The 25,619-nt window shown below is 45.0% G+C and overlaps 1 protein-coding gene across 1 annotated transcript in view; it reads right to left on the bottom strand.

Moving 5' to 3' along the window:
• Nucleotides 1-25,619, bottom strand: part of LAMB4 (laminin subunit beta 4) — a 116,713-nt gene that overhangs the window by 58,842 nt on the left and 32,252 nt on the right. The window contains exons 6-16 of the mRNA XM_078059872.1: nt 24,419-24,554; nt 21,891-21,964; nt 20,626-20,814; nt 19,577-19,640; nt 19,195-19,409; nt 17,892-18,012; nt 16,066-16,254; nt 9,976-10,155; nt 7,477-7,586; nt 5,334-5,413; nt 4,608-4,758 (exon numbers count right to left, since the gene is read on the bottom strand). Coding sequence (XP_077915998.1) covers nt 4,608-4,758; nt 5,334-5,413; nt 7,477-7,586; nt 9,976-10,155; nt 16,066-16,254; nt 17,892-18,012; nt 19,195-19,409; nt 19,577-19,640; nt 20,626-20,814; nt 21,891-21,964; nt 24,419-24,554 — 1,509 coding nt within the window. The remainder of the gene's footprint in view (nt 1-4,607; nt 4,759-5,333; nt 5,414-7,476; nt 7,587-9,975; nt 10,156-16,065; nt 16,255-17,891; nt 18,013-19,194; nt 19,410-19,576; nt 19,641-20,625; nt 20,815-21,890; nt 21,965-24,418; nt 24,555-25,619) is intronic.

Here is a 25,619-nt window from a genome sequence, read left to right as displayed (position 1 = left end):
TCCATATATAGAAGCCCAATCCCCACGGTGATGATATTTAAGGGGGGGGGGGGCTTTGCGAGGTGACTGGGTCATGAGGGCACATCCTCATGAATAGGATTAGCGTCCTGATGAAAGAAACCCCAGAGAGCTTCTTTGCCCCTACGACCATGTGAGGATTCAGTAAGAAGATGGCGGTCAATGAACCAGGAAGCGGGCTCTTGCCAGACATGAATCTGCTGGCACCTTGATCTTGGACTTCCCAGCTTCTAGGACTGTGAGAAATAAATTTTTGTTGTTTATAAGCCACCCAGTCTATGGTGCTTTTGTTATAGAAGCCTGGATAAATTAAGATACACACATATAAACACACACACCTTTTGAAGACCCACCAAGAAATCATTGTTTTTCTTTGTTCTCAAATTCATAAGTTGTGGTCTTGGATTCACATCCTTTCATGTGTCCATCATCCTTTCTCTTCTCTCTGCTTCCCATTAACTTAGACCCTTCCTTATTCCTGCCAGACTACTGCACACCGCTCTCCCTCCATCCCCGGCCTCACTTGTATTAGACTGCCCTGGCAGAACACCGAGGACAGTCTTCATCGGGTCAGTCCCTTGCTCAGAAAGCTTCAGTGAGTTCTCATTGCCCAGAGAATAAAATATATTCTCTTTTTTTTTTTTAATTTTTTTCTTTTTTTTTTTTTTTTAAAGATTTTATTTATTTATTTGAGAGAGAGAGAGAATGAGAGAGACAGAACATGAGAGGGGGGAGGGTCAGAGGGAGAAGCAGACTCCCTGCCGAGCAGGGAGCCCGATGTGGGACTCGATCCAGGGACTCCAGGATCATGACCTGAGCCGAAGGCAGTCGCTTAACCAACTGAGCCACCCAGGCGCCCCTAAAATATAGTCTCTTTAATAAGAGCATCTAATGTTCTTTTCCAATACTTCTTCCCTATATGAACTTCCTGTTCTCTGAATACACTTGCACTGTCTCTCCTCTGAGCCATTACTTATAATGTTCCTGGCTGGACTGTCTCCTCACCAAGGCCACCAACTGAAACGCTTACTGTTTTCAAGTCTCAGGCCATATTATTCTACCTGTGCATTAAGCCTGTTCATAAAGGATCACTCCCTCTGAAATTTTAACACATTGCACGTATCCACTCTCCTTGTCATAAGGCTCTGCGCCCATCCTGAGCCATCTATGGAAGTGTATTTGCTATAGTTAAAAATTCCTGGAGGGCAGAGACCCTAACTAATCATTTTCAATGCTGCCCTTGGCCTAGAGGTCAGTGTTAGGCACTGGGTGGCACATATTGCTGGGGTGAGAGCAAGCCTTATGGAACAGATGCACCTGGGGTGAGAGCAAGCCTTATGGAGCCAGATGCACCTGGGGTGAGAGCAAGCCTTATGGAGCCAGATGCACCTGGGGTGAGAGCAAGCCTTATGGAGCCAGATGCACCTGGGGTGAGAGCAAGCCTTATGGAACCAGATGCACCTGGGGTGAGAGCAAGCCTTATGGAACCAGATGCACCTGGGGTGAGAGCAAGCCTTATGGAACAGATGCACCTGGGGTGAGAGCAAGCCTTATGGAACCAGATGCACCTGGGGTGAGAGCAAGCCTTATGGAACCAGATGCACCTGGGGTGAGAGCAAGCCTTATGGAGCCAGATGCACCTGGGGTGAGAGCAAGCCTTATGGAACAGATGCACCTGGGGTGAGAGCAAGCCTTATGGAACAGATGCACCTGGGTTTCAATCCAGGGCCCACAGCCCACCAGCTGTGTGACTTTGGGCAAGTTGCACAACCTCTCTAATGTTTCCCTCATCTGGAAATTAAAGATGCTAATACTTAGGTTGTTTGGAAAGTTAAAAGAGATAATGCATATAAAGGGCAAAGCACAAGGCACTAACTAAGTGGAAATTTGTGGGGTTTAAAAAAATCTTTTTTAAAGTAAACTCTACTCCTGACCCCAAGATCAAGAATCGCACGCTCTACTGACTGAGCCAGCCCAGCGCCCCTGGAAGTTTTATTAATACCAACAGCAACAGCATAGTAAGCACACAACATGTATTTGTTAAATGAACGCACAAATAATTAGTGTCTAACTTAAATCCTTTCTACTACAATTAAGGATCATGTTTTTAGTGGAGAGGAAATTATTCATGCTGTTATTTTTTAAATGTTTAACATCAATCCCACCTTGAATTTACTTTCCTTTGTCATACATATGACTTTCCAGTTTTTTAAGCAATTTTCCTGATCCTTTAAGCCTGTTCTATAGCCTTGACTTTTTTTTTTTCCCCGTAAAGCCTTGGAGAGAGGAGTAGGGCTTCGTGTCAGACACTCCTCACAGCTGGGAGCCGTATCCGCACAGGATATGATCCTACTTAATGGCTTGTCAGCACCTACCAGTGGTGCACAGCGAGTAAATGTTAAGTATCAGTCCATCTACTAGGCAACTACATCTGTTTTGTGTTTTCTTATCTAAAACAATGGGAACGATTATATTTACAGTTGTATAGGAGAGACACCGCTGTGTGTCCCCTCCGCTGTGACAGTGGTAGTTACCACGTTCACAACACTTCTGACACCAATATGTGGGTTTATTCCCACACCCACCAAGTCTCTGACACCAGCGGGGTGTCCTACAACTTAATTCAGTCCTGACACCATCTCCCTGGATTTAGTGTCGGATGCCACAGGTTAAGAGCTCAGTCCCACCAGACTGCCCTGCCCAACTTCAGAAGCCAGTAGAAAATCCAGGTTGTTACTGGTACGTCTGTCCAACCAGCTATAAACTGGGACTTGGGCTCGATAACTTGCTAGAGTCGCTGACAAAACTCAGGGGAACACTTATGTTTAGCGATTTATTATACAATAAAGGATCCATAAAGGATACAGATAAACAGCCAGATGAAGAGATATGTAGGGCATGGACTGGACTGGGACGGTTTTGGAAGCAAGAGCTTCTGGGCCCTGGATTCGGGGTGCACCACCCTCCTGGCACGTGGATGCGCTAACCAACCTGGACGCTCTCTGAACCCCATACTTTTGGAGATTTTTATGGAGGCTTTAATCACATAGGCATGATCAATCATTAACCTGATCTCTAGTCCCTCTCCCCTTCCCAGAGAATGGGAAAGGGGACTGAAAATTCCAAGCTTCCAATCATGGCTGGGTCTTTCTGGTGACCAGCCCCCATCCAGAAGCCCATCAAGAGTCACCGATTAGAACAAAAGACACTCCTATCACCCAGGAAATTCCAAAGGATTTAGGAGCTCTGTGTCCCGAGCCAGGGTCAAAGACCAAATATTAGAACAAAAGATGTTCCTAGTGTTCTTATCACTCAGAAAATTACCTGGGCTTTAGGAGCTCTGTACCAAGAACCAGGGGGCGGGGCCAATACACATTTTCTATTACTTAACAATAGTTACAGCGTAACTATAAATACTAATATTACTTTATTACTTTCCCAAAGTTGTTTTTTTTTTTCCACTCTCCATCATAAAGACAAAATTAAAACCCGCGAAGAATGCGGACATAGAATTGTTTCATTTGATTCCACCCACCACGGCTGTAAGTCTAAGTAGGGACAGGAAAAGCCTCCTGCCCCCTTCCCCAATTCCAGTCAGTAAAAGAGAACATTCCAAGCCTCCTAAGGGGCATTTTCATCCCTCCCACCAACAGTGTCCAGATAAAGAAGAGGTCTCAGGAAATGACTTCGTCGCTGGAACCTGGATGAGCTCCCCTGTTTTCTATCCAAATCCTGTCTTCAGAACCGACCTTCCCATGCTTTCTCTCCTTGAGACGTCCACCTCGCATTACCATTTCCCATCACATTCCTGCCTGTGGCTGGCGCCACGTGCTTGAGAATGTCACAGGAGTCCAACTCGTGTTTTCTCTAACCATTCTGCATGTATGTGTCTGCTCCACTAACGAGACTTTTAGAAAAATATGTTTAGGGAAAAGCTCCCACGGGACTGTGACTTGTAGGAAACAAAGTAGCACGCCAAGTGACGTCTGCAGTCACACACTCCAGTGAACATGGCTGCCTTCGGTGAGAACTGCTAATCTGAGATCAGCTTCAGGAGGCCAGAGAACACAGCATCCTCATCTGTTAGGAACCTTATTCATTCACTCATTAGCAGAGGTCTGTGACATTCCTACCATGGGTCAGGAACTGTGGTAGGCCCTAGGGCAACAGTGGTGAATGGGATACACATCTATTCTTCCCTCTCATGGTTTGTAGTGTCGTGGGGAAGGCAGACAAGTAGATGCTCAATAAACACGTGCTATCTGAGGGGCACATTTAAAGAGCGAAAGTGAAATCACAACTTAATCCAATTCCCCCTTATGTGCCAGGCTCTGCACTAGAATTGGACTACAAAGATTAAATAAAATGCAGACTCTGCCCTCAAGAATTTCTATAATCTTCAGTTCTATGATAAATTAAGGTCTACTCTGATCTGCATATGTGGGCAAAACCATCCTTTTCCGGGTACCTTACCCATGATCTCAAGGTTGTGTTATATGTATGTTATATGTTATATGTATATGTCCATACATATATGGACTGACACGCCGTCAAATCAAATCTGTAAGGCGACTAAATGAAATACGCACCAAAGGCGCAAGTCCTTGCAGTGGGGTGGCTTCCTCTGCCTCGTAGAGATAGAAATTCAAAGGAGCAAAGAAGTAGCCGGGGGCTGGTTCAGTGCAGCGGCGGCCCGTGATGTGCAGGCGGCATTCACACTGCCCATCCTTGGGTGAGCACCTGGGGAAAAACAAATCCATCATGCACAAACGTGGTGATGGGGGGTGGGCAGATATAAAATGAAGGCATGGGAGTGCTGAGCTCAATGCCTTCTGAGTTTGGACCCACTCTTTGAATCTATCAATCAGTTGTCTTGAGGAGGAGGTTAGGAGGCCGTGGGCTCTACATGTCTAGTCTTGAAAAGCCAGTCCAGATCTATGAAACCCAAGTAGCCATTTCTTTCCTCTGATTCTGCTCTAAAGACTGCAAACAGGAGTGTAGGACCTCTCTTTATAGGGTGGCAAAAAGTTGGTGTTTTAGGCAGGTCAAGTCACACGAGGCATCCATCTTACCACCTCCTGGGATACCCAGGGAGTAGAACTGTTTCTCTCTTCCTTAGGAATATTTCAAGCAAAATAAATCAACTGAGCTGTAGTTAATGCTTCAAGATCATCGCTTTTCAACGCCCTTTTCTTGTCATGGAATAAAGCCCATCGCCGATGACTAAGAGCATATCAAAATAAAATGTGCTTTTATGTGGAAACGTGAGTGAAGACTATAGCCACAGAACTTTGTCATTCATTTGATTGACTTACATATTGGAATAAGCACCTCCAATATCACAATCGCAGGGAGAACAGCCATGGAGGTGATCTTCCAGTCCCCAGTATCCAGCCTACAAAGAGAAAATGCTCAGCCGCTTCCAGCTATGAAGAGATTTGCTGCTCTAAGTGTACTATTAAAACCAGTACGATTCAGTTGACTCATGCCAAATAGCCACACAGCCTGGGCAATCACCCAGCATTTCTTGCCTGTGCACTTGGTAATGATCTTCGAGGACACGTATCTCCCATTTCTGGGACTTGAAATGAGGGGGACAGGCGGGTTGTCTGTGGATGACTCCAAGCTCAGATGCGGTGGAAACTACTGGGTCCTCTAAGAGTATCAATTCCATCTTCCACTGGGTCACCTAAGGCCAGTCTGGGGAGAAGGTCTTTAGCTGATTTGCAACTGCTTTTGCAAAACCAATAGGTTCCCTTACCACAGAATCCCTAGGGATTTTTACCTCCACAACCCTAAAATGTTTGGGGTAAAAAAAAAAAAAATCAATCAAGCTGCTTTTGAGATCTTAGTTGAATATCACAGTTCAGCAGGCTCTCTTTTTTATAAATAAGTTGTTTTGGCATAATAAACTCTGCGTGAGAGTCAACTTTGTTTGAGACTTTTTTCATCATTGCAACATCTTGACCTTTATTCAATATAAGCAGCTGGTGAGATACAAACAACTAGTTCTTAAATCTGATAACATTTACTATAAAATGCTAAAAAAAAAATGCTTCCCCCTCAGATCTCAAGTTAACACGCTCAGACAATTAAAAAATTAAGGTCTTAATAGGCATGGCGCTCTTGTTGGAAACAGGTCTGTTAAGTATCAATATACTTTTTTTTGTCATTAGCTTGGTAAAATTTTATGCCTGATTTTACTCAAAAAGATTTATTTTAAACATTAAAAGTTGACCTAACTTGTTACAAAACACAGGAAAGGAATTTTGATATTTTTCCCAAAACTAAACTTCAGTTCAGGCAAAACAACGTGCCATGACCGGCCTCACTCAGGATGTGGTTGTGAAAACTCCCCCTGGGCCGGGCATGCTGGCATGGGGGGAGGTGGGGGGCTCCGGGCAGGTCCCAGGCACCACCGGACACAGGATGCGTGGGCTCAGCCACAATGGACGAGCCCCCACGGGGTGGCCCCTGCTCAGTTATTTTCCTGCATCCTCTCCGTGTTGCCCCCACATGGCCGTGGAGTTAGCCTGGCTCACCTTCCCTCATAATTTCTAGGTCACCTGCCCTGTCTTAGAGAGTTCCCTCTTCGTACATATTTCCTGGCTTTCTTTCCCCACCTCCTGCGCCCTATCCTCATATGTTTTCAGTAAAATGACTTAAAATATTACCACAAAACTATGTTGTAATAGGCATATGTTTCTTATTTATCAGCTACATTTCTTCAGACACATCAAGGTCACTGTTCTTTTATTAGGTTCAGCTTTTTATTTTTTTCTTTCTTTCTTTCTAAAATGTCACGGTGGGCTGCCAAGATTGGACAACAAAGGGACGAGTTGGATTTGAACTCCCTAACTGCATGACACATTTCTTACGGCGTAAAAAAAGGTTTTCTTTTACTAATTTTTAGACATACGTGCTCATATGTTTAGAGGAGACTGTGAAAAATCCAGGAGTTTATTTCCCACAGGAATCTATAATACATGTAATCCTGTGGTTTGGGGGTTTTATTTATTTATTTTTTTAATGAGCTCATCCAAAATATTTTTTAGGCAAGGAGTGGTAGGGGTGATAAAGGGACTGTATGCGAGAGACAGAAGAAAAGACTCCGTGATCTGGCGGGCTGAGAGAGGGGCGGAGATAAATCGTCACATTCTACTGCTTGGCACTTTCAGGAGAACAGCGCATAACACTTCCGACATCGGTGCCTGGGTGGGTTCAGGCCAATTTGGTAAAAGTTGGTGTGCTGGTGAATGTCTAACAGCGGGCTCTCTCTAGAAGGGTGGGGGCTGATTTCTAGTGTTTGTGGATTTCTGTAGCTTATACAACCTTTCCCAGGGAGGCCTGAAATACATCAGGACAAGGAAAGCAATGAACAAGACCGGGTCTCTTCTGGGCAAGGGCAGCAGAAATCGGAGGGAGGACCTACAAGGGCAATCCTAGGCAAATACCTACGGTGCACTCTTCACAGTGTGGTCCCGTGGCGAACGGCTGGCACAAGCATCGCCCCGTGTCCGCATCGCAGGCTGAGAGGGGCAGACTCCCCCAGGGGTTACAGTCACAGGCTGAAAGCACGGCAAACACAATTATTCTCGTTTTTATTGACCCCACTCTTGTCCTGAAGAGCTCACACAGAGCAAAACGCATGGCCTCAAGAACACAGAGCCGCCAGCCCTGCCTAGTGTCCGGTCCGCCTGGTAGCACGATTATCGTAGTGCGTGCAACCCCACCCAGGAAAGCCAGGCCCAGACACTTCCAGAGCCCCCGTGCGGTTCTGCCGGATGGCACTTAGGAGGAGACAAAGGAAAAGAAGTTGTGCAAGAGGGCGCAGCTGGGACAGTCACCCTGAGTGATGCTGGGGGGTGGGGGGTCGGGGGGGATCAGCTCGCTTAACGCAGGGCAAGGGTTTTTGAGGCTTGTGGTTGTTAGCGATGGCTCCTTTTTTGGCAGATGCATCTAACGTTTCTCTCTCCTCTCTCCTTACTGCCTTGTTACGTTTTCTTTTCATCCTCTCCCTCCTCTTTCTCTGCCATGCACAGGCATCCCTGAGTTCTGCCTTTGTTGTGAGGCTAAGAAATTTGCTAAGAGCAAGATACACATTTCCCCTGCAGGAAAAACCACTGCTTGTGGAAACAACCCAAATGTCCATCGAATGATGAATGGATAGGTCATATGTGGAGTATCCACACAACGGAATATTGTTAAGCCATAAAAAGGAACGAAACATTGACACACACTGCAACATGGACGAACCTTGAAAACATGATGCTAAGGGAAAGAAGCCAGTCACAAAGGACCACATATTGGATGATTTCATTTGCATGAAATGTCCACAGTGGACAAATCTACAGAGACAGAAAGTGGATTCATGCTTGCCCAGGGCTGGGGGAATGGGGGATGGGGAGATGGTAGCTAAAGGCCATGGGGCTTCTTTACTTTTCTTATGGTAAAATACATGTGACATAAAATTTACCATTTTAAATACACCCACACTGTTTTGCAACTAATATCCAGGACTTGTCCGTCATCTTGCAAAACTGAAACTCTATGCCCTTTAAACACCATTTCCACCCCTTCCTCCCTCCCCCAAGCCCTTGGCAACCACTACTTTGTGCTTTCATGGACTTGACTGCTCTAGGTACCTCACGGAAGTGGATTGATCATGCAGTAGTTGTCCTTTTGTGACCGGCTTATTTCACTGAGCTGAACCTCCTCAAAGTCCGTCCATACTGTTGCATGTGTCAGAGCTTCCTTTTTAAGGCTGAAGAATGTTCTGTTGTATGTATATGCCACGTTTTGCTTGCCCACTCATCCATGGATGGACACTTGGATCGCTTCTACTTTTTGGCTATTGTGAATAATGCTGCTATGAACAAGAGTGTACACATCTCTCCAATCTTTTGGGTAGACAGCCAGAAGTAGGCTATCGGACTTCTTTCTGGGGTAATGAAAATGTTCTAAAATTGATTATAGTGGTGGTGACACAACTCTGAATAGACTAGAAATCACTGAATTGTACCTCAAAGGGTGAATTTTATGGTATGTGAATTATATCTCACTGAAGCTGTTACAAAAGAAAAACAAAACAAAACACAACATTTGCCCTATTCTGGGAGGGCATCAGGTCAATACTGAACCAGGGGAAACACTTGGGTGTGATGGGGATTGGCTTGACGATATAATTCACTATCCTGGAATTTAATGTTGCCATTAAACTCCAGAAGAATGTAGGATTCTGCATGCTGTTCTCTAAACATGCAAATAATCTATAGTTCCTTATATGAGCAAAAACATAGAGCATGATGCTGTGACCAGAGGGAAATTATTTCCCCAGGATTTCCTGGGGAATCTGCAGCTTTATGAGACCCCAGGCAACTCTAAATTTCTGTGATCCCGGGGCCAACGGTCTCCCCATTTGGCCCCAGAAAACTCTTCCTATTTCCCCACAACCTCTCCCTTGGCTCTTTAATTTTTGTCTTCTCTTTGTTAGAGAATATAGGACCAATTCCAGAAGGGGTATGAGAAGAAAGGGGAAAAGTAATTTTAAAGAAGGAAAAAGAAAAGAAACAACCACTTGAAGATTGCTTAAGAAGTCCTCAATCTGTGCATAAATGCATAATGTAATTTAACGGATTTGTATAAGAGAGTCCAAGTCCAGACCATTTTTCTAAAGGTTTCGCAACTTGGCATTAAATTTCTTGGCATTTTCCCATGTTTGCCCCAGTGAGGAAATGTGAGCGCCCCCTGCTGGTCCCTTATGATAATCTCAGCTAACCACCAAGAGAAAAATCACCCATTTACTTAAATTTGTGAGAGCTTTGTTTGCATCACTTTAGAAAACCCAGAGGCTGGCAATACCTTGCGTGTTTTACAATGACCGAATTTTAGGGCTGAAAGAGACAGCCCCAAGCTTTAAAACGCATCCGGGCTGGTGGACCGCCGCTGCTGACTTACGCTGACAACCCGCGGGGTCCCCGGCGCTCAGCCCATGGTGGTTGGGCTTGCACTGGTCGCACTTGGCTCCTTCCACGTTCTCCTTGCACAAGCACTGGCCGGCCACAGTCCCCAAAGCCGGATCAGAGTGGCTCACACACATGCCACCCGATAAGGTCCCGTCTGGGTCACATTCACAAGCTGGGGACACAGACACGCATTATCTTAGTTAATTGCAAATTGCGGGAAACCTGAGATATAAACATAGCATTTTACTCACGTTATAACTATTTTATTTCATTTAAATAATTAAATACGTTTAAACAACTAGACCAGTGGGCAAAGGCTGTTCAGAAATGTCTCCCAGATCTCGGGCTTTGGAAAATGTTGAACGATTCCATACATACATATGTGTATGCATATATGTATATATATACATATATATATATTTTTGAGGCTTTTAAGTGATTCTAAAGTAAGAGGATCAGAGGAAGACGGCTATTATGAAAACTGGATGTGAAGAGTACATTGATTAGTTTGCGGGGTGATGAAAACATTTTGGAGCTAGGCAGAGATGCTGATCATACAACTTTGTGCTACTAAATTGTTGTTCATTTTATTTTATTTTTTTTTTAAGATTTTATTTATTCATTTATTTGAGAGAGTGAGAGAGAGAGAGAGCACATGAGAGGGGGGAAGGTCAGAGGGAGAAGCAGACTCCCTGCCGAGCAGGGAGCCCGATGTGGGACTCGATCCCGGGACTCCAGGATCATGACCTGAGCCGAAGGCAGTCGCTTAACCAACTGAGCCACCCAGGCGCCCTGTTGTTCATTTTAAAATGGTTAATTTTATGTTATGTCAATTTCACCTCAATGAAAGAAAGATTAAGAGAAGAAAATAAGACTCCAAAGGTGAGAATGAAGTCTAGAGGCAAGTAAGCATGGGATGTTGTAAGGAAAAACACAATATATATATTTATATATATAACTTATATATTTATATATATACAAATATTTACATATATTATTTATATATAATATAAAATATATTTATATATTATTTATATATTTATATATATAAATACACAAATATACATATATACATATATATATGTATATATAATCAAGGGTCGTGAGAGAGTAAGAGAAAAAAACATTACATAAAATATCTACCAAATCTCTGAAATCTGGTTAAGAAAGTAAGTCTGCCCTTCCCCATCACAGAAAAATAAGGATAAATGCTAGCATTCTCTTTAATTCGTCCTGGAAGAAGCACCTTCAAGAAAGAAAAGGGGAGAATAGCAAGAAGGGTTTATATCACCGTTTCCTTTTTGGAAATCTGCTGGCACAGCAAAAGCTGGGATGAAGAGATTCTGCAAAATGAGATGGTCGCCTATAGCAAAAGGAGCAACAAAAGCACCACCCCACCCCCACCCCCTTTTCTGTTCAGCGGAAACTTGAACGACTACAGGAAGGAGCACGCTATGAAAAAGGATGCTGATCATACGACTAATTCCAGAGGGGAGAAGTGATAAAAGGCAGAGAGTGATTTGACTATAAGGAAGAGCTCTCTGACAGTTAGAGCTGCCCTGTAAAGCAGTGACCCCCACATTTTTGAGGGGTAGTGTCCAGGAGAGCTTGAAACGGCAGTTGATGTGGCTTTGGTAGAGAGAACAAGTCTGCAGGTAGATAATCAGATGACCACCAGCGTCTCTCGTAGCCTCGTGGGGCTGGGTTTCCAAGGGATGCCACTTTTAAGGAATGTAATAAAGATTTTAAAAAAATGAATATCCTGATTCTATGAAATAATTATATTCACATTTATACAGGTTTACTTTGGAGGAATAAAAACAAACCCCTTCCATCTAAAGCCATGTTATGTATGTTTATATAACACCCATTTAGGTTAGTGAGTTTGATGGAAAAAACCTAGTTGTTTGGGGTATTGAAGCAAATATGTGGTTTGTCTGACAGAATCTTTCGATTTTCAACTGTTATTGGATTGTGACTGGTAATAAAATCTTATTACAGAAAAACATCATTTGGTTCTGTTTAGTTTGGGGAAAACCAGAAGAAGCGCAATAAAATTTCTCGGCATCACACAACTTAACTCCAGCAAACTCACATTATGAGTGGTTGAATCTACCAAATCTTTGTGTCTTTTCCTGTATCATATTTGACTGTGTTTTAATCACAGAAGACTTAAAATTAGTCATCCCTTAGGCCTGGAATCTGAGTATGTAAATATTTAGGCTCAAACAAGGACAATTCAGAGAAAATTTATATGAGATTGCTGGTCAGTCTTAATAAATGCCATTTGTACACACATAATCCCACACACATAAACATGTGTTTAGGGAAACTGGGGAGCCTCATGGAGGTTGTTTTACAAGCTCCTCATTTGCCTTTCCTTAAAAAAAAAAACAAAAAACAGCTCCTTGTTTATAAAGAAAGACTTCTTGATTTCATGTCTGGGTACTAGTTTTCTTAGTTTCCTTCAGAAGTGCCATCATTAATTCTAAGCAGTTTTTTTTTTTAAAGATTTTATTTATTTATTTGAGTGAGAGAGCGAGCAAGAGCAAGTAAGAGAGAGCACAAGCAGGGGGAGGGGCTGAGGGAGAAGCCAACTCACTGCTGAGCAGGGAGCCCAGGATCATGACCTGAGCTGAAGGCAGACGCTTAACTGACTAAGTCACCCAGGCGCCCCAATACTAAGTGGTTTTTAAGGAACAAGACTTTGGTTGACGTGACTATCTGGCTTAGTTACTTCCAGTCTCTTTCCAGATTCCTAGATTATCTGTTTCAAAACATTATATTTCCCCCTGATTCTACCTAAGAGAGCAATTTCTTCTTCTTTTATAAATGAATAGGGTTTAAAATATTAATAAAATGTGTGTGCGCGTGTGTGTGTGTGTGTGTGTGTGTGTGTGTGTTGTGTGTGTGTGTAAGGCAGTGGAGGTAGATTATAGATTCTGGTAAAAAAAATGTAGGACACTTAGGACACTGATTTAAAGAAATGTTTTTTCTAAGAATTCAGTTCTTTGTATCAATTTTAAACAGGTCATGTAAGGGAAAATGTTATGCAGTCGGGTACCTACTAAGTTATCTTTTTTTAAACATTTTTAAATTTAAATTCAATTAATTAACATATATTATTGGTTTCAGAGGTACAGGCCTGTAATTCATCAGTCTTATATAATATCCAATGCTCATTACATCACATGCCCTCCTTAATGTCCATCACCCAGTTACCTCATCCCTCTACCCCCCACTAAGTAATCTGAACAAAAACTTCATTTATGCTTTTCCTACATTGTGAGGATTTAAAGTGAAATCTAGGATGTTGTATACATTCAGGTGGTTATGAATTACTTCTGTATATGACTTTATTTTATGTGTTATGATTATATAAAGTTTGAAGTTGTAGTTTTATAGCAAACCCCTCCCCCCAAAATAACAAGATATTGATGATATCGCCTAAGAAGCAGGATTTCTGGGTCTTGGGAGAGGCAACCTTCCACGGGCCCTGGGCATCCGAACGTTTTTTGCTGAGTGTGCCAACAATGCAAGGCCCTGACTGCTCTTCACCAGGGCCATTTCTCAAGGTTGTGCTTCCAGCAAGCTACCTTGAGGGATGAGGTAACCTCTTCCCCTGGACAAAGAACAGGCATGCTTCCCCTTGCTATAAAAGCAGTGAATCCCCCAAGCTCAGTGTTCCTTGGCTGTAGCACAAACTCATTCGGTATGCGGGATCCACCTGGCATCCTTTGAATTGCCCCATGGAACTCAGGGCTCAGGGACATGGGAACATACACCAATACAAGCATCTTGTTGCTTGCTGTGTCATGGGTAATGAAGTCCTTTGTCTTTCACCCGGGAGTTTCAGGTCTTCCGCCAGCATCCATGAAACAGTAACAAGCTCCTTGTCAGTCTGCGAGTAGAGTAAAACCTCAGACCCAGGAACTGGCACGTGGTATTGGAAATCAAGTTGGAGTATTTATCTATGCAGTGATCGACAGCAGTGCTGGGACTGGAGTGAGACAAGCAAAGTGCCGAGGGTGTAAAACTTCAGGAGGTGCTCACTGCCAGCTTAGTGCAAATGGGAGGTGTCAACCCCACGCTTACGTCACTCAGACAGAGACAGAGAGACCTTCCTGAAGTGTTGGGACCTGGGTGCTTGGCTTGTCTCGCTCTAGTCTCATTCCTGCAGGGACGTTCAAATGAAAATAATGATGAGATAACTTTTCATTAGCAAAAATTGAAGTGTGACAAAACCCAGGGTTGGCCAAGACACAGAGCAACGGGAACACTCACACGCTGCTGGTGTGGGTGTTAATTGGTACCCCCACTTAGGGAACAAAGCAGTACCACGTAATTGACTTGACAAAGTTCATACCCTATGGTCCAGTAATTCCACTTCTCGGTATGGGTCTTAGGGACAGGATTTGTGCATGTGCACAAGGCCACATATACAAGAATGTTTTTTGAAGCATCAAAAGAAAAATGGCCAAATAGATTTTGTCATACTTAGAGGAAGAAAGAGCTCTATACAGATATTACATACAGATATTAAAACTGGAGACTGAGGGCTGCCTGATATGGACAAATTTCAAAAATATAATGTTGAACAAAATAATGAAGGATACATACAGTGGGATACCATTTATCTGAAATTTGAAAAAATGCCAACATATATTGTTTCTATACAAGAACATATGAAAGTGTAAAAGCTGGCATTGCCGTGATAATTGCCAAATATGTGAGTTTATCCCCAGGAAAGAGGGTAACAAATGGGGCAAGTGTGTGCCCGGGTCCCCAGCAGTGTCTGTAGTGCTTATTAAGGTCCTGAAGATGACAGCGTAAGATATGTTTTGACACGGCTGCTGGTGGGCATAAGGTTGCTTATTATATTATTCTCTATTTTTGTATATGCATAATATATTCCATTTTTAAAAGTTGAGATTAAGGACAAAATGAAAGATTTTTAAAGATTAAAAAAAATAAATAAAAGAAGCAAGGTAGGCTGCCTGGGTGGCTCAGTCAGGTAAGCCACCGACTCTTGGTTTCAGCTCAGGTCATGGTCTCAGGGTTGTGAGACTGAGCCAAGCATCAGGCTCCGTCCTCAGCATGGAGTCTGCTTAAGACTGTCTCCCTCCACCCCTCTTGCTCGGGCTCTCTCTCTCTCTCTAACGTAAATAAATAAATCTTAAAAAGCTGCAGCAGCAGCAAGGTAATGTTAGCTTATCAGCAAAACTGAATTGTCTACAGCCAGAGAAATGTTGCAGCCAATTTCACTATGGATCTTCCTCGACTTAAGGCAGGGCTCTGTCTGATAAACCCATCATAAGCCGAAAATTTCTTAAGTCGAAAATACATTTACTACATCTAACCGACCAAACATCACGGCTTAGTCTAGCCTGCCTTAGCATGCTGACAGCACTCACATTGGCTGACAGTTGGGCAGAATCATCCGACACACAGCCTGTTGTATAACGGAGCGTTGCACGTCCGTGTAATTTACTGACTACCGTACTGGAAGTGACAGAGTGGCTGTGTGGGAACAGAATGGCTGTGGGCGGCTTACTGGTTGCGGACCCTCTGGACCAGCGCCACTGACTGGGAGCTGCCCCGCCCAGCATGGGGAGAGAGGGTCGTCCCCCTTCGGCTAGGCTGGGGAAAGATCCAAGTTCAAAATCCCAAGTACGTTTCTACCGAATGCCTGTTGCTCCGGCACGGTGGAGCCAGCCGGCCACGGTAAGCCGGGCGACTGCGGTCGGCCACTTGCCCCCGCTGACGTCCAGCGCACCGGGTGTCCGCAGCCTCCTCTGAAACCACGCGCCCGCCCCTGGCTCAATCCAGCATAGCTTCCCCACTCACCAGGGGCTACCAGGACGGACCCGGATCATCCGACCCAAACTGCGCTGAGAACGGAAGCTCTTAGAGCCGCAGCGCTTCCGCGAGCCGCCCCCCCCGCCCCGCCGCCCCCGGCCCCTAACCCCGGCGCTCTGGGCATGCTGCACAACCGAGCGGGGGGCTGGCGGCGCAAGGGAGGCCTCTCCGTCAGCCTCTGCTCACACGCGTGGGACAGACAGGCCCGCGGCCGGGGACTCACGGATGCACGCGTGAGGATCGGACATGGCCTTGAGCGCGTCCCTGTAGAAGAGGGGCCTGCAGCGGTCACAGTGCTGCCCCTCGGTGTGGTGGCGGCAGTCCTCGCACACGCCCCCACTGCGGCCGCCGCTCCGCACGTACGCCGTCATGTCGAAGTGACAGCGGTCAGCGTGGCTGTTGCAGCGACAAGCTGAGGAAGGAGACGGGCTATGAGAGACTGGCCGAGGTCTGGGGGACACCGAGCCGCTGGGCCGCGCCAATCACCGCAGCCCTCCTGCCCCTCCATCTCCTGCCACTACCCCATCTTGTTAGAGATACACCAAGTATGCACAGATCAGTTTTTTTAAAGATTGTATTTATTTATTTATTTGAGAGTGAGCACGAGAGAGAGCACAAGCTGCGGGGAGAGGCAGAGGGGGAGGGAGAAGAAGACTCCCCGCTGAGCAAGGATCCAGATGGGGGACTCAATCCCAGGACCCTGGGATCGTGACCTGAGCCCAAGGCAGACCCTTAACCCACTGAGCCACGGTGGCGCCCCCAGTACACACAGATTAAAACAGGTGCTTTCAAAGGATCTTCCTAGTGCTCTGATTCTGCCCACATTCTCTGTAAAATGTGCTCCCTGTGTTTAATATTTGTGGGTTTTTTTATATCAAATAAACAAAAGTAAATCATTTGGGTGATCCAGAAGGCCTAGGGTGCAATTTTGTTGTTTTCCAGTAAAGAATACTTTTACTGACTCAGGCTTTGTAAACTTGAATTTTTATATCCCATGTTCTGCAGGTTCGGGGATCCTCAGATAAGATGTCCGAGCTGGGCCCCCGCCTGCTTCTCCATCTCCGTGGGCAGAAGAGCTGGAAGGGCGGCTTATAGGTCATTCCCATCCCATCTGGGGCTCAGCCAGAGCAACAGAGGGAAAGGACTTTGTTTGTCTTGGTGGTGAAGTCTGTGCTGTGTGCCTTGCTGGGGTTTCCCTGTAAACAGCAAAATCTCAGGCTCTGTTTTGCTGGGTCTGCCCACTGTGTGACTCTCATGGATGGGACGTTTTCATGAGAACTCTTCCCTCACATCCTATCCCCCCTCCCCGTCTGGGAAAAGAAACTGAGTGACAAGTTTGTATGGAAGTTCATCAAAATTCAGAGGCCGTGAACACCTTACAAGAAAACGCTCTACTTTATTAGCCTAAATATTTTACAAAAATTACAATAGCCTGTCAGACTTGGTCCTTATCTTCATCTCTCCTGACACATGTGTTTAGGATCCAGTTCATGAGGGGACGCCTGGGTGGCGTCGGTTAAGCATCTGCCTTCGGCTCAGGTCATGATCCCGGGGTTCTAAGATCAAGCCCCATGTCAGGATCTTTGTTCAGCAGGGAGTCTGTTTCTCCCTCTCCCTCTCTCTCTGCTGCTCCCCCTGCCTGTGCTCTCTCTCTGTCAAATAAATAAATAAAATCTTAAAAAAAAAAAAAAAAGATCCAGTTCATGGAATGTATGAGTATTCAGGAAAATGGTAGGGATCTCCGGACCAAACCTGGTATTCACCAGATCCTGGACCAGCCCTGTCCCCAGTGATAGTACCGTGACATGGCTCTGCCCCTCCTCCAGAAAGCGACCACACGACGTGCATGTTGTTTCAGTGTGTAAATTAATGTTCATGTTTGGTGTGAAGACTTGAGAAGTTGGAGGTCATGGGCAACATCAGGATATGCCGGAGCTGGAGCCACAGGTCCATCACCCCCGTCGCCTGCAGCCCCACCGAAATGAACTCAGTGGTCTTTCAGGCGGTGCAGAGCACGCTGGGTCCAGGCTGAGGGTGTTCCCCGCGTACCTCTGCACGTGCTGTCCTGGTGGCCTGCTCCTGGCCTCCACGGAGCGTCGTGGAAGAAGTCCCTGCACCTCTCACAGTTCGGGCCGTCTGTATGGTGCTGACAGACGCAGCGACCGTGAACCTGCGTGATGTGGAAAGGGGGCTTTGCTTGGAGGATGCTGGGGTTCGTTACGTGGAAAGTGAACTAGCAGGCCGGGCGCCTCTCTGGGTCTCAGTGTTCCTGGCTAATGACGGCACCAACCTTGACTAGCTTTTGTTATTGCTTAACCAGCCCTAAAATTTTGAAAAAATTTAAGGTGTTCGGGACACACATTTTTTGGCATTTCTGAGTTCTACTTTTAAAACAACATATTGCAGCCCGCAGCACAAGGACAGACAGAATGGGGAGTGTGTGTACGTGTGTGTGTACGTGTGTGTGCACGTGTGTACGTGTGTGCACGTGCGTACGTGTGTGCACATGTGTGCACGTGTGTATGTGTGCGCATGTGCGCGTGCATGTGTGTGCACATGTGTGTGCACGTGTGTGCGCGCACGTGTGTGTGTGTGTGTGTGCGTGAGCACAGGGGGTGGCTGAGGAGCATAAGGGAAAAGAGGGAATTAGAAAACAGAAAGAAACTGGAGAAAAATGTGTGATTCTCTTGGCTTTTCCACAAAATGCCCCGTATGTCCAAGTTCAAAGAGAGAAGTTCTATTTCTAGGGAAATATGAGGTGGCTGACAGGGAAGTATCCTGCCTTGTCTGATTGTGGCTAATAGTTTAAAATTATTTCGCGGACACACCCTTGGGACTCGGCGTTAAAACACAATTCTTCTACTACATCACTCTTTGAAGCCGTGTCCCAAAGCATGGAAGAGATCAGTGCTAGGAATAGTCATTCCCAGGGCAAGAATGTTACTTGGAATGGCCATTTTGACAGTGACAGATTTTAGTCAAACACCCTGGCATGGAGTACAGGCTCTCTCACACAAGAGACCTTCAAGGCATTTTTGTGGGACCATGGGTCCTTGCCACCAAAGCTCCATTCCCTAAAAAGCCAAATAAAACAAAAAGGGAGCAAGATGGGCTCCCATGAGACCATAAATGATAAATGCTACTCATTAATTAATACCAAAGCCCCCCACCCCACGGCCCCCCAGCTCCTCCAGCTGGTCCGTCAGGCCAGGTTGAATGACACCTGCCCCCACATAAAGCTGTCACTTCGATGGTGGACCCCCCTGTAGAGAGTCTGGTCTACATCCAGCAGCAGCACAGCGCAGGAAAGGTAAGGGAGCCAGGTGTCCCTTGGGATTGCTCAGTAACTCACCATTCCGGGGGGGCTGAATGCGTCTCCCCGCACCTTCTGCGCAGGGCTGCATTCGCTGGCGTGGCCGTTACAAAAACATCTGCCCCGCACCACCATCGTATACAGAGCATAGTAGTAGTTATCAAGGGACTCCTTTTCCCTCCTTCCCAGCAAAGTATCCCCCAGGGTATGGAGTTTGGTGAAGTTTATCCTCAGGTTTGTTAATGTCACAAGGTCTAGAGAAAGGAAAAGAGCAAAGCAAAGCACACTTAGGAGGCATCAGGTCAAGGCGCTCTCCCGGACTGACATCCCCTTAATGGACTATGGACCCACAGTGATGAGGAACACTCCTAACATGAAATTTGAGATAAGGAATTGGTGCGCAAACGAGAGCGACTCATACCCTGGATGTAGGGGCTGTAAGGGTTTTCTATTTCAAAGCTGGGATCCAGAACTTTTAAAACGACCTGTAAAACAAATATAGGTAAATGTATAAGCATCCTACCCAAAACAGTGTTGTTAAATATAGTCTCAAAGAAGAGATCCTGCCCTTACAAAAGGGCTGAGTCATTGCCTCCCTCGGTGGTGTAGGATGCAGATTATTATTTGGGTTCGCACATGAATAAAAGTCCCAAGAATGAAAATGAATGAAAGACCTTAAACAGTCATTCTGGCTCTTTATGCCCAAGTGGTCCGTGAAGGCAGAAGCTCTGATAGCTCCTGCCTGGGGTTGGGGTGGAGCGATGGGGTCACAGTTCAGCAGGTCATCATCCATCTGGATCTGGCAGGGAATTCTAGAGCCGACTTCTGCTGCCAATTCTTTCATTCTACCTGATAAAATAATACCGCCCAACCCCACTCCTACCCTGACCCTCTGCCAGTCACCAGCTTTGCTCAGAGGAAGCTCCTGGCAGATTCCAGCTGGATGGTGGTTTACAGAGCATGGAGAGAACACAGCTAAACCAGGGCTGCCACTAGCCTATAGCAGGGGTTAGAAGCAGATGCTCCTTCCTCTGGGGGCCCTGTGCCCCGGCACCCAGCCTGGGGTCTCAGTCCCTGCTCACCCTCAGCTGAGCACTCGTGTGCAGAATTATTTTTCTTTTCTTTCTTAAGTAGGCTCCATGCCCAGCATGGAGCCCAACAAGGGACTTGAACTCATGACCCTGAGATCAAGACCTGAGCTGAGATCAAGAGTCAGACGCTCAACTGATGGAGCCATCCAGGTGCCCTGTGCAGAGTTACTTCCTATAAGTTATTTACTATTTATCCGAGTTCAAAATGAATGCAGGACTCATTTCAATTTAGACATGTTCATTCTTAAAAAAAAAAAAACAACAGCTTAAGTTCTATTTCAGTAAACACTACCTAAATTGTTTTCATTTAAATGAACCACAGTAGCAAAAAAAAAAAGGTTTAATTTCTATCAGAGAAATCCAAGAAAGGAAAGGCTACCTCGCCACCAGTGGAGGGTTCAATATCCGAATATTTGGAGTCACAAACAAGGTCTCCCACTCCCTGGGCCTGGCCCGATGTGATATTAGGAAAGGAAGCAGCACAGTCTTTTGCAAAATATTTGAGTACTTTCCAGGTGTGTCCATAGTCTGCAGAGCGTTCAACTAACATCGCAGCAGGCCGAAAAGTCTAGAAAAACATGAGGTAAACTTGTAATGGTTCACAAAGGCAGATTTCATTATCCGCTTCAGATTGAACATTTATATTTCCTAATCTCCATTTTTCAAACTTTATTTGTATCTTTGAAAATCTCTCATATAAGGAACACACAGAAATCTCTTTCCAATCAGTGGGCAAGCTTTCATGAACATATACTTTGCCTCGAATCTGGTTCTGTATAAAAGATGTGTATGGGCCGTGTGAATTACTCATTGAAGAAGGAGAGCATGTCAATTTTTAAAAAGCAACGTGATTGATATTTTATAGCGATTTGCACGTGGTTTTCTTTGACAAGAACACTTTTCTCTGGCAAACTCCTTTAAGATCTACCAGAAAACTTACTCTGATTCCTCAGAGTTCACCTCCTTAAGGAGCCCACCAGCACTCTGCACACATGTCAGTTCCTGCACTTACCATTCTGTATTATGATTTTAAATCTCTATGTATGTTTGTATCCTTTACTAGGCGGTGAGCCCTCTGAGGGCAAACACTTGTGGGGCGCTTTTTTTCATTTTTTATTTTCATTTTTTATTACTATAAGTCAGCTTCCAGCCTGATGACAAAATTAGAATTTTGATGAATGATTTGGGAATGACTACAGCACAGGATTTCTCTGACATCTAACTATCCTTAGTAAAGACCCTTTCATTTTTCTGCCTCTTCTGATCGCAACCTTTCTGTATTTCCCTGAATAATTTCCACTTCCTGCCTTTTTCTCCTTAAAAATATTTTTCTAGTTCTTACAGTCCCTATCACCCCAGTGCTTGGAGTTTTCCTTTCTGCTCTATCTTGTAAGATTTCTGTCTTTCTTTTCTTTTTTTTTGGTTGACCATCTAAGTGATTAATTAATGGGCAGTGGGGTTCTTGTTCGTTTGTTTGTTTGTTTTGTTTTGTTTTCCACTCAGGAACCAAAACCCAAATGACAAAGCTTGAGCAGAGATTTACAAAGCCTTCTGTGCTCTGCCAGGAAGAAAGGAAGTGAAATCCCAGGCAAGCCCAGCATCTTGTAGGTAGATAGAGGGGGCGGCAAGCCCACACATCTGTACCTTGAAGGTCAGAATGAGGTGGCTGAACTGAAATAATGCCTCTAGGTCCAATCTGATGCTGACATGGTCAAGACCTAAAGAAAAATCCAGAAAGAAGAAGATCAGTGATTTTGAGAGACCCCTATTTATCACATTAATCCCTCCCTGTGGCTTGTCTGTAATAAAGCCCTTTGAAATCGCATGGCTGGGGATCCACACTCTTTCCTGGTCTTGTCCAGTGGTTTCCCATGACACTCCACGTGCAGAAGGTCTACTTGAGAGCAATATAGGGTTTACCCAGACCGTGCCCACATTCATGTTACGGTGGCTGTGCACACGGCCACTGGGTGGCAGTATCACGTCCCACCAAGGGACTTCCGGGATATTCCCATAGGTGGACTCATGTCCTTGAACTCACCTCTTGACTGTGCATAACCGTGAGCTAGCAAGCCAGAGCCTGGTAAAAATCGACACACCCTATTCTTCCAGCAGCTGCTTAACGATCACTTGGACTAGTTTTATTGTTACCTAGCATAAAACACAGCCTGAAATAGTCCCCTTGGAGTAAGGATCTGCGGCTCCTCCGTGACTGAGAAGAAGAAAGGAGTAGCCCGGCCCGGACTTTGCACTGAGATAGTCAGCGGCCATTCACCTTCTGCCTGGACGTGGAGGATGGGCCCCAGCCTGGACGGAACAGAAGCCCTGATCGCTCTAGAGTAGCCCTGTCCAGTCGGAATAGGAGTCACACATGTCATTTAAGATTTTCTAGCAGCCACACTTTAAAAAGTACGAATAAGCAGGTGAAACTAATTTTAATCTATTGAACCCAATATATTAAAAGCATCTCATTTCAACATGTGGTCAACATTTTTAAAAAAATTAATAATGCTTTCTTTTAACTATTAACAATGTTTCATTTTTTCCAAACGAGGTCTTAGAAATCTGGAATGGTTTTACACCAAGAGCACATCTCAGTTTGGATCGGCCATGTTGTTAATGCCCAGGAGTGCCCAGGGTGAGGGGCTCCGGGACCAGACAAAACAGCTCTGAGAGCACTAACTGGGCTGCAGCAAATGGGAAGCAGTCTTCTTAGAGGGTGAACCACTCAGGAAGGTTTGCACCTCAGAGGGCAGCCCCATTCCCGGGTCAAGGGCTCCTCACCCTTTCTAGAAAGGAGATCTCCTTTCCCCTCTTGAAAGTTCTTGGCTGAGAACCCTTGTTCTATGCAAACAACTCTGACAGAGGGGCACTCCTTCTGTGAGGAGATGTGGGACAAATGCTGGGCACGTGGTTTAAAACAGCTGTTAAGCGGGGCACCTGGTTGGCTCAGTTGGTTGGGCTCAGGTCATGATCCCAGAGTCCTGGGATCGAGCCCCACATCGGGCTCCCTGCTCAGCAGGTAGTCTGCTTCTCCCTCTGTCCCTCCCCCTGCTTGCACTCTCTCTCAAAAAAACCAAAAACAGAAACAAGAAGGAAAACAGCTGTTATGCAAAAATGGCATCAGTGAAGGCAGGTGGCTGTGGCAAAGGCCCTTCCCATGCACTAAGGAGAGCCCAACTAGAGATGAGTAACTGGGATCCAAAATGGGCTGGCATTTAGTAGACACCAATCACATACTTGTCCAATGGGCAGCAGAGAAAAACAGCCTCATATTATGCTTGCCCTATATATTATGATCCTATACATTATGATTATTCCCATGTTCCCCTAATGGTCTAGGATCCCCTGTGGGAAATATGCTTAGGTGTCTGAAGAGGATAGAGGGATTGTAGCCCCAGGACAACATATAGAGATGTGGCAAATGGAATCATTTTGTGGGCTGAGGGTCCCAGATGGGTGTTGAAGAGGAGCCATCATGAGTGAGCCAGCTACATTCATTCAAGCACGTAAGGCCCAAGGCTGGGGTGGGACAGGAGGAACCCCAGTCGGGTCCTGATCGGGGCACCTCGGAAATACGGACGGTCAGGGCCAATATAAGCTTCAATACCACAGTTGTTCATGAACAGAGAAGGGCACAAATCCAGGAAGGAAAGACCTTTAGTTAGTACCAACTATCCTTTCAATTCAATTTTTACATGAAAATATTTGGCTTGCAGCAAGAAATGACATGTTATTTTTCTCTCTCCCTGCATGTACTGCAGAAGGAAGAAGTATGTGGTGATAACTCTCAGATCTCCCCCGGGGCATCCTTAATTCCATTGACATCAGTGTGTTTTATATTAGCCTTCATTCACCAGCACCTTGTAAGTGGCCTATTTTTTTCTTTTTTTTACAAAGAACAAAAGGAGGCACAGGTATTTTCTTCCCGCGCATGGAAAGAGTGAAGCACCCAGAGTTAGGTGCTTAAAATACACTGAGTTCTCTGGAGGAAAATAACCTTTCCTGAAATGAAAATCAAGTTTGTTCTTATACTGGGTTTTACATTCTCGGTGGAGGCTGTTCCATTCCAATAGGGCTCCTTGCTGTGAAATTGTTAAAATCATACAGAGCGAAAGACAGCTTATTAAAAATGTAAAGAAATGAAAAACTGGAAAGAAACTCAATCGTACCATTTTCAGATTGCCACCATTTCTTTTCTCTCTCTGGTTCAAAACTTGTAATTACGTTCTCAATGGTGTGGCTGTGGGATTGGGTGTACGGGTCGTATGGGAATCTCGAGTCGCAGATGAAGCATTTCTGCTCCCCCTGGAAAAGACCATCATTTAGATAAAAAATAAAGAGTCAGAATTACTTATTGTTGATCTGAATTTGAAAACAAGCTGTACTTGCTATATTTATCTTTCAATCTGGCTAAAAATAAAAAGCAGAGGAAATAACAAGACATCAATTTTTCCATCAATAGGTACTTAACAATGACAAATGCAATAAAAATATGACCCAGAAATTTGATAAATTGATATATCTGGGGTAAAAATGCAAATTTATGCGGAACTAATTTTTGTCTTACACAAGAGGCGGATGATCTGGAACTTATGTTAAACTGTAGAGAAATAAACAGGATACATTCCTTGAGGGATTACTCTCTTTAGTCAGAAAACGAATATTTGGCAAGAAATTAATGAAACACTTGGCCACCAAGTTATCTGCAACCATCCTCCTTTCTCTCTCAGACTTAGTTTTTGGCAGAAAAACTTCCATGATCAAAACCTCTACGTTTGTGGATTTTGTAATATGTGGATTTTGTAAAAGATTCTCACTGAACTCGTAACAGAGAGGCCTGCCCCCTTGTCTTGCAGACTAGAAGGCCTCATTAGTCAATTGGCACTACTTTACTTGGAACGGACTTCCAAAGGTTGCAACAGCCAAGACTGGCCTTTGAGTTTGCCTAACTTAATGCATCTAGCAGCCACATTTAAAAATTGAGTCGTCCCTCGATTCCCTCAACTCTGGCTGCACTCACTTCTTGCTCTTCCTTGAGTTCACCAGGAACTCTACCGCCTTACAATCTTGACACAAGCTGTTCTCTGCTCCCCTTTCCTCCAGCCCTCAAATAGCCCCATCTCTTGCTCCTTCCCTTCTTCTGGGGCTCTGTTTAACTGCCCTCCTCTCAGATTTCTATCTAAAATACCGCCAGCTCCCCACCCTTATGGCCTCTGCCACTCTCTGTTTCTTCCTCTGCTTTGTGATATTTTCTAAGCCTGTAATACCACTTGAGACTGTATTGGATAGTTGTTGGATTATTGTCTGTCTCCATCATTAGAATTTAAGCTGAATGAAGGCGAGGACTTTGTTTCATATAAGGTTGTATCC

Source organism: Halichoerus grypus, chromosome 12 (genome assembly GCF_964656455.1).
Source record: "Halichoerus grypus chromosome 12, mHalGry1.hap1.1, whole genome shotgun sequence".
Lineage (NCBI taxonomy): Eukaryota > Metazoa > Chordata > Mammalia > Carnivora > Phocidae > Halichoerus > Halichoerus grypus.
This window is presented reverse-complemented; position numbering and strand designations above follow the sequence as displayed.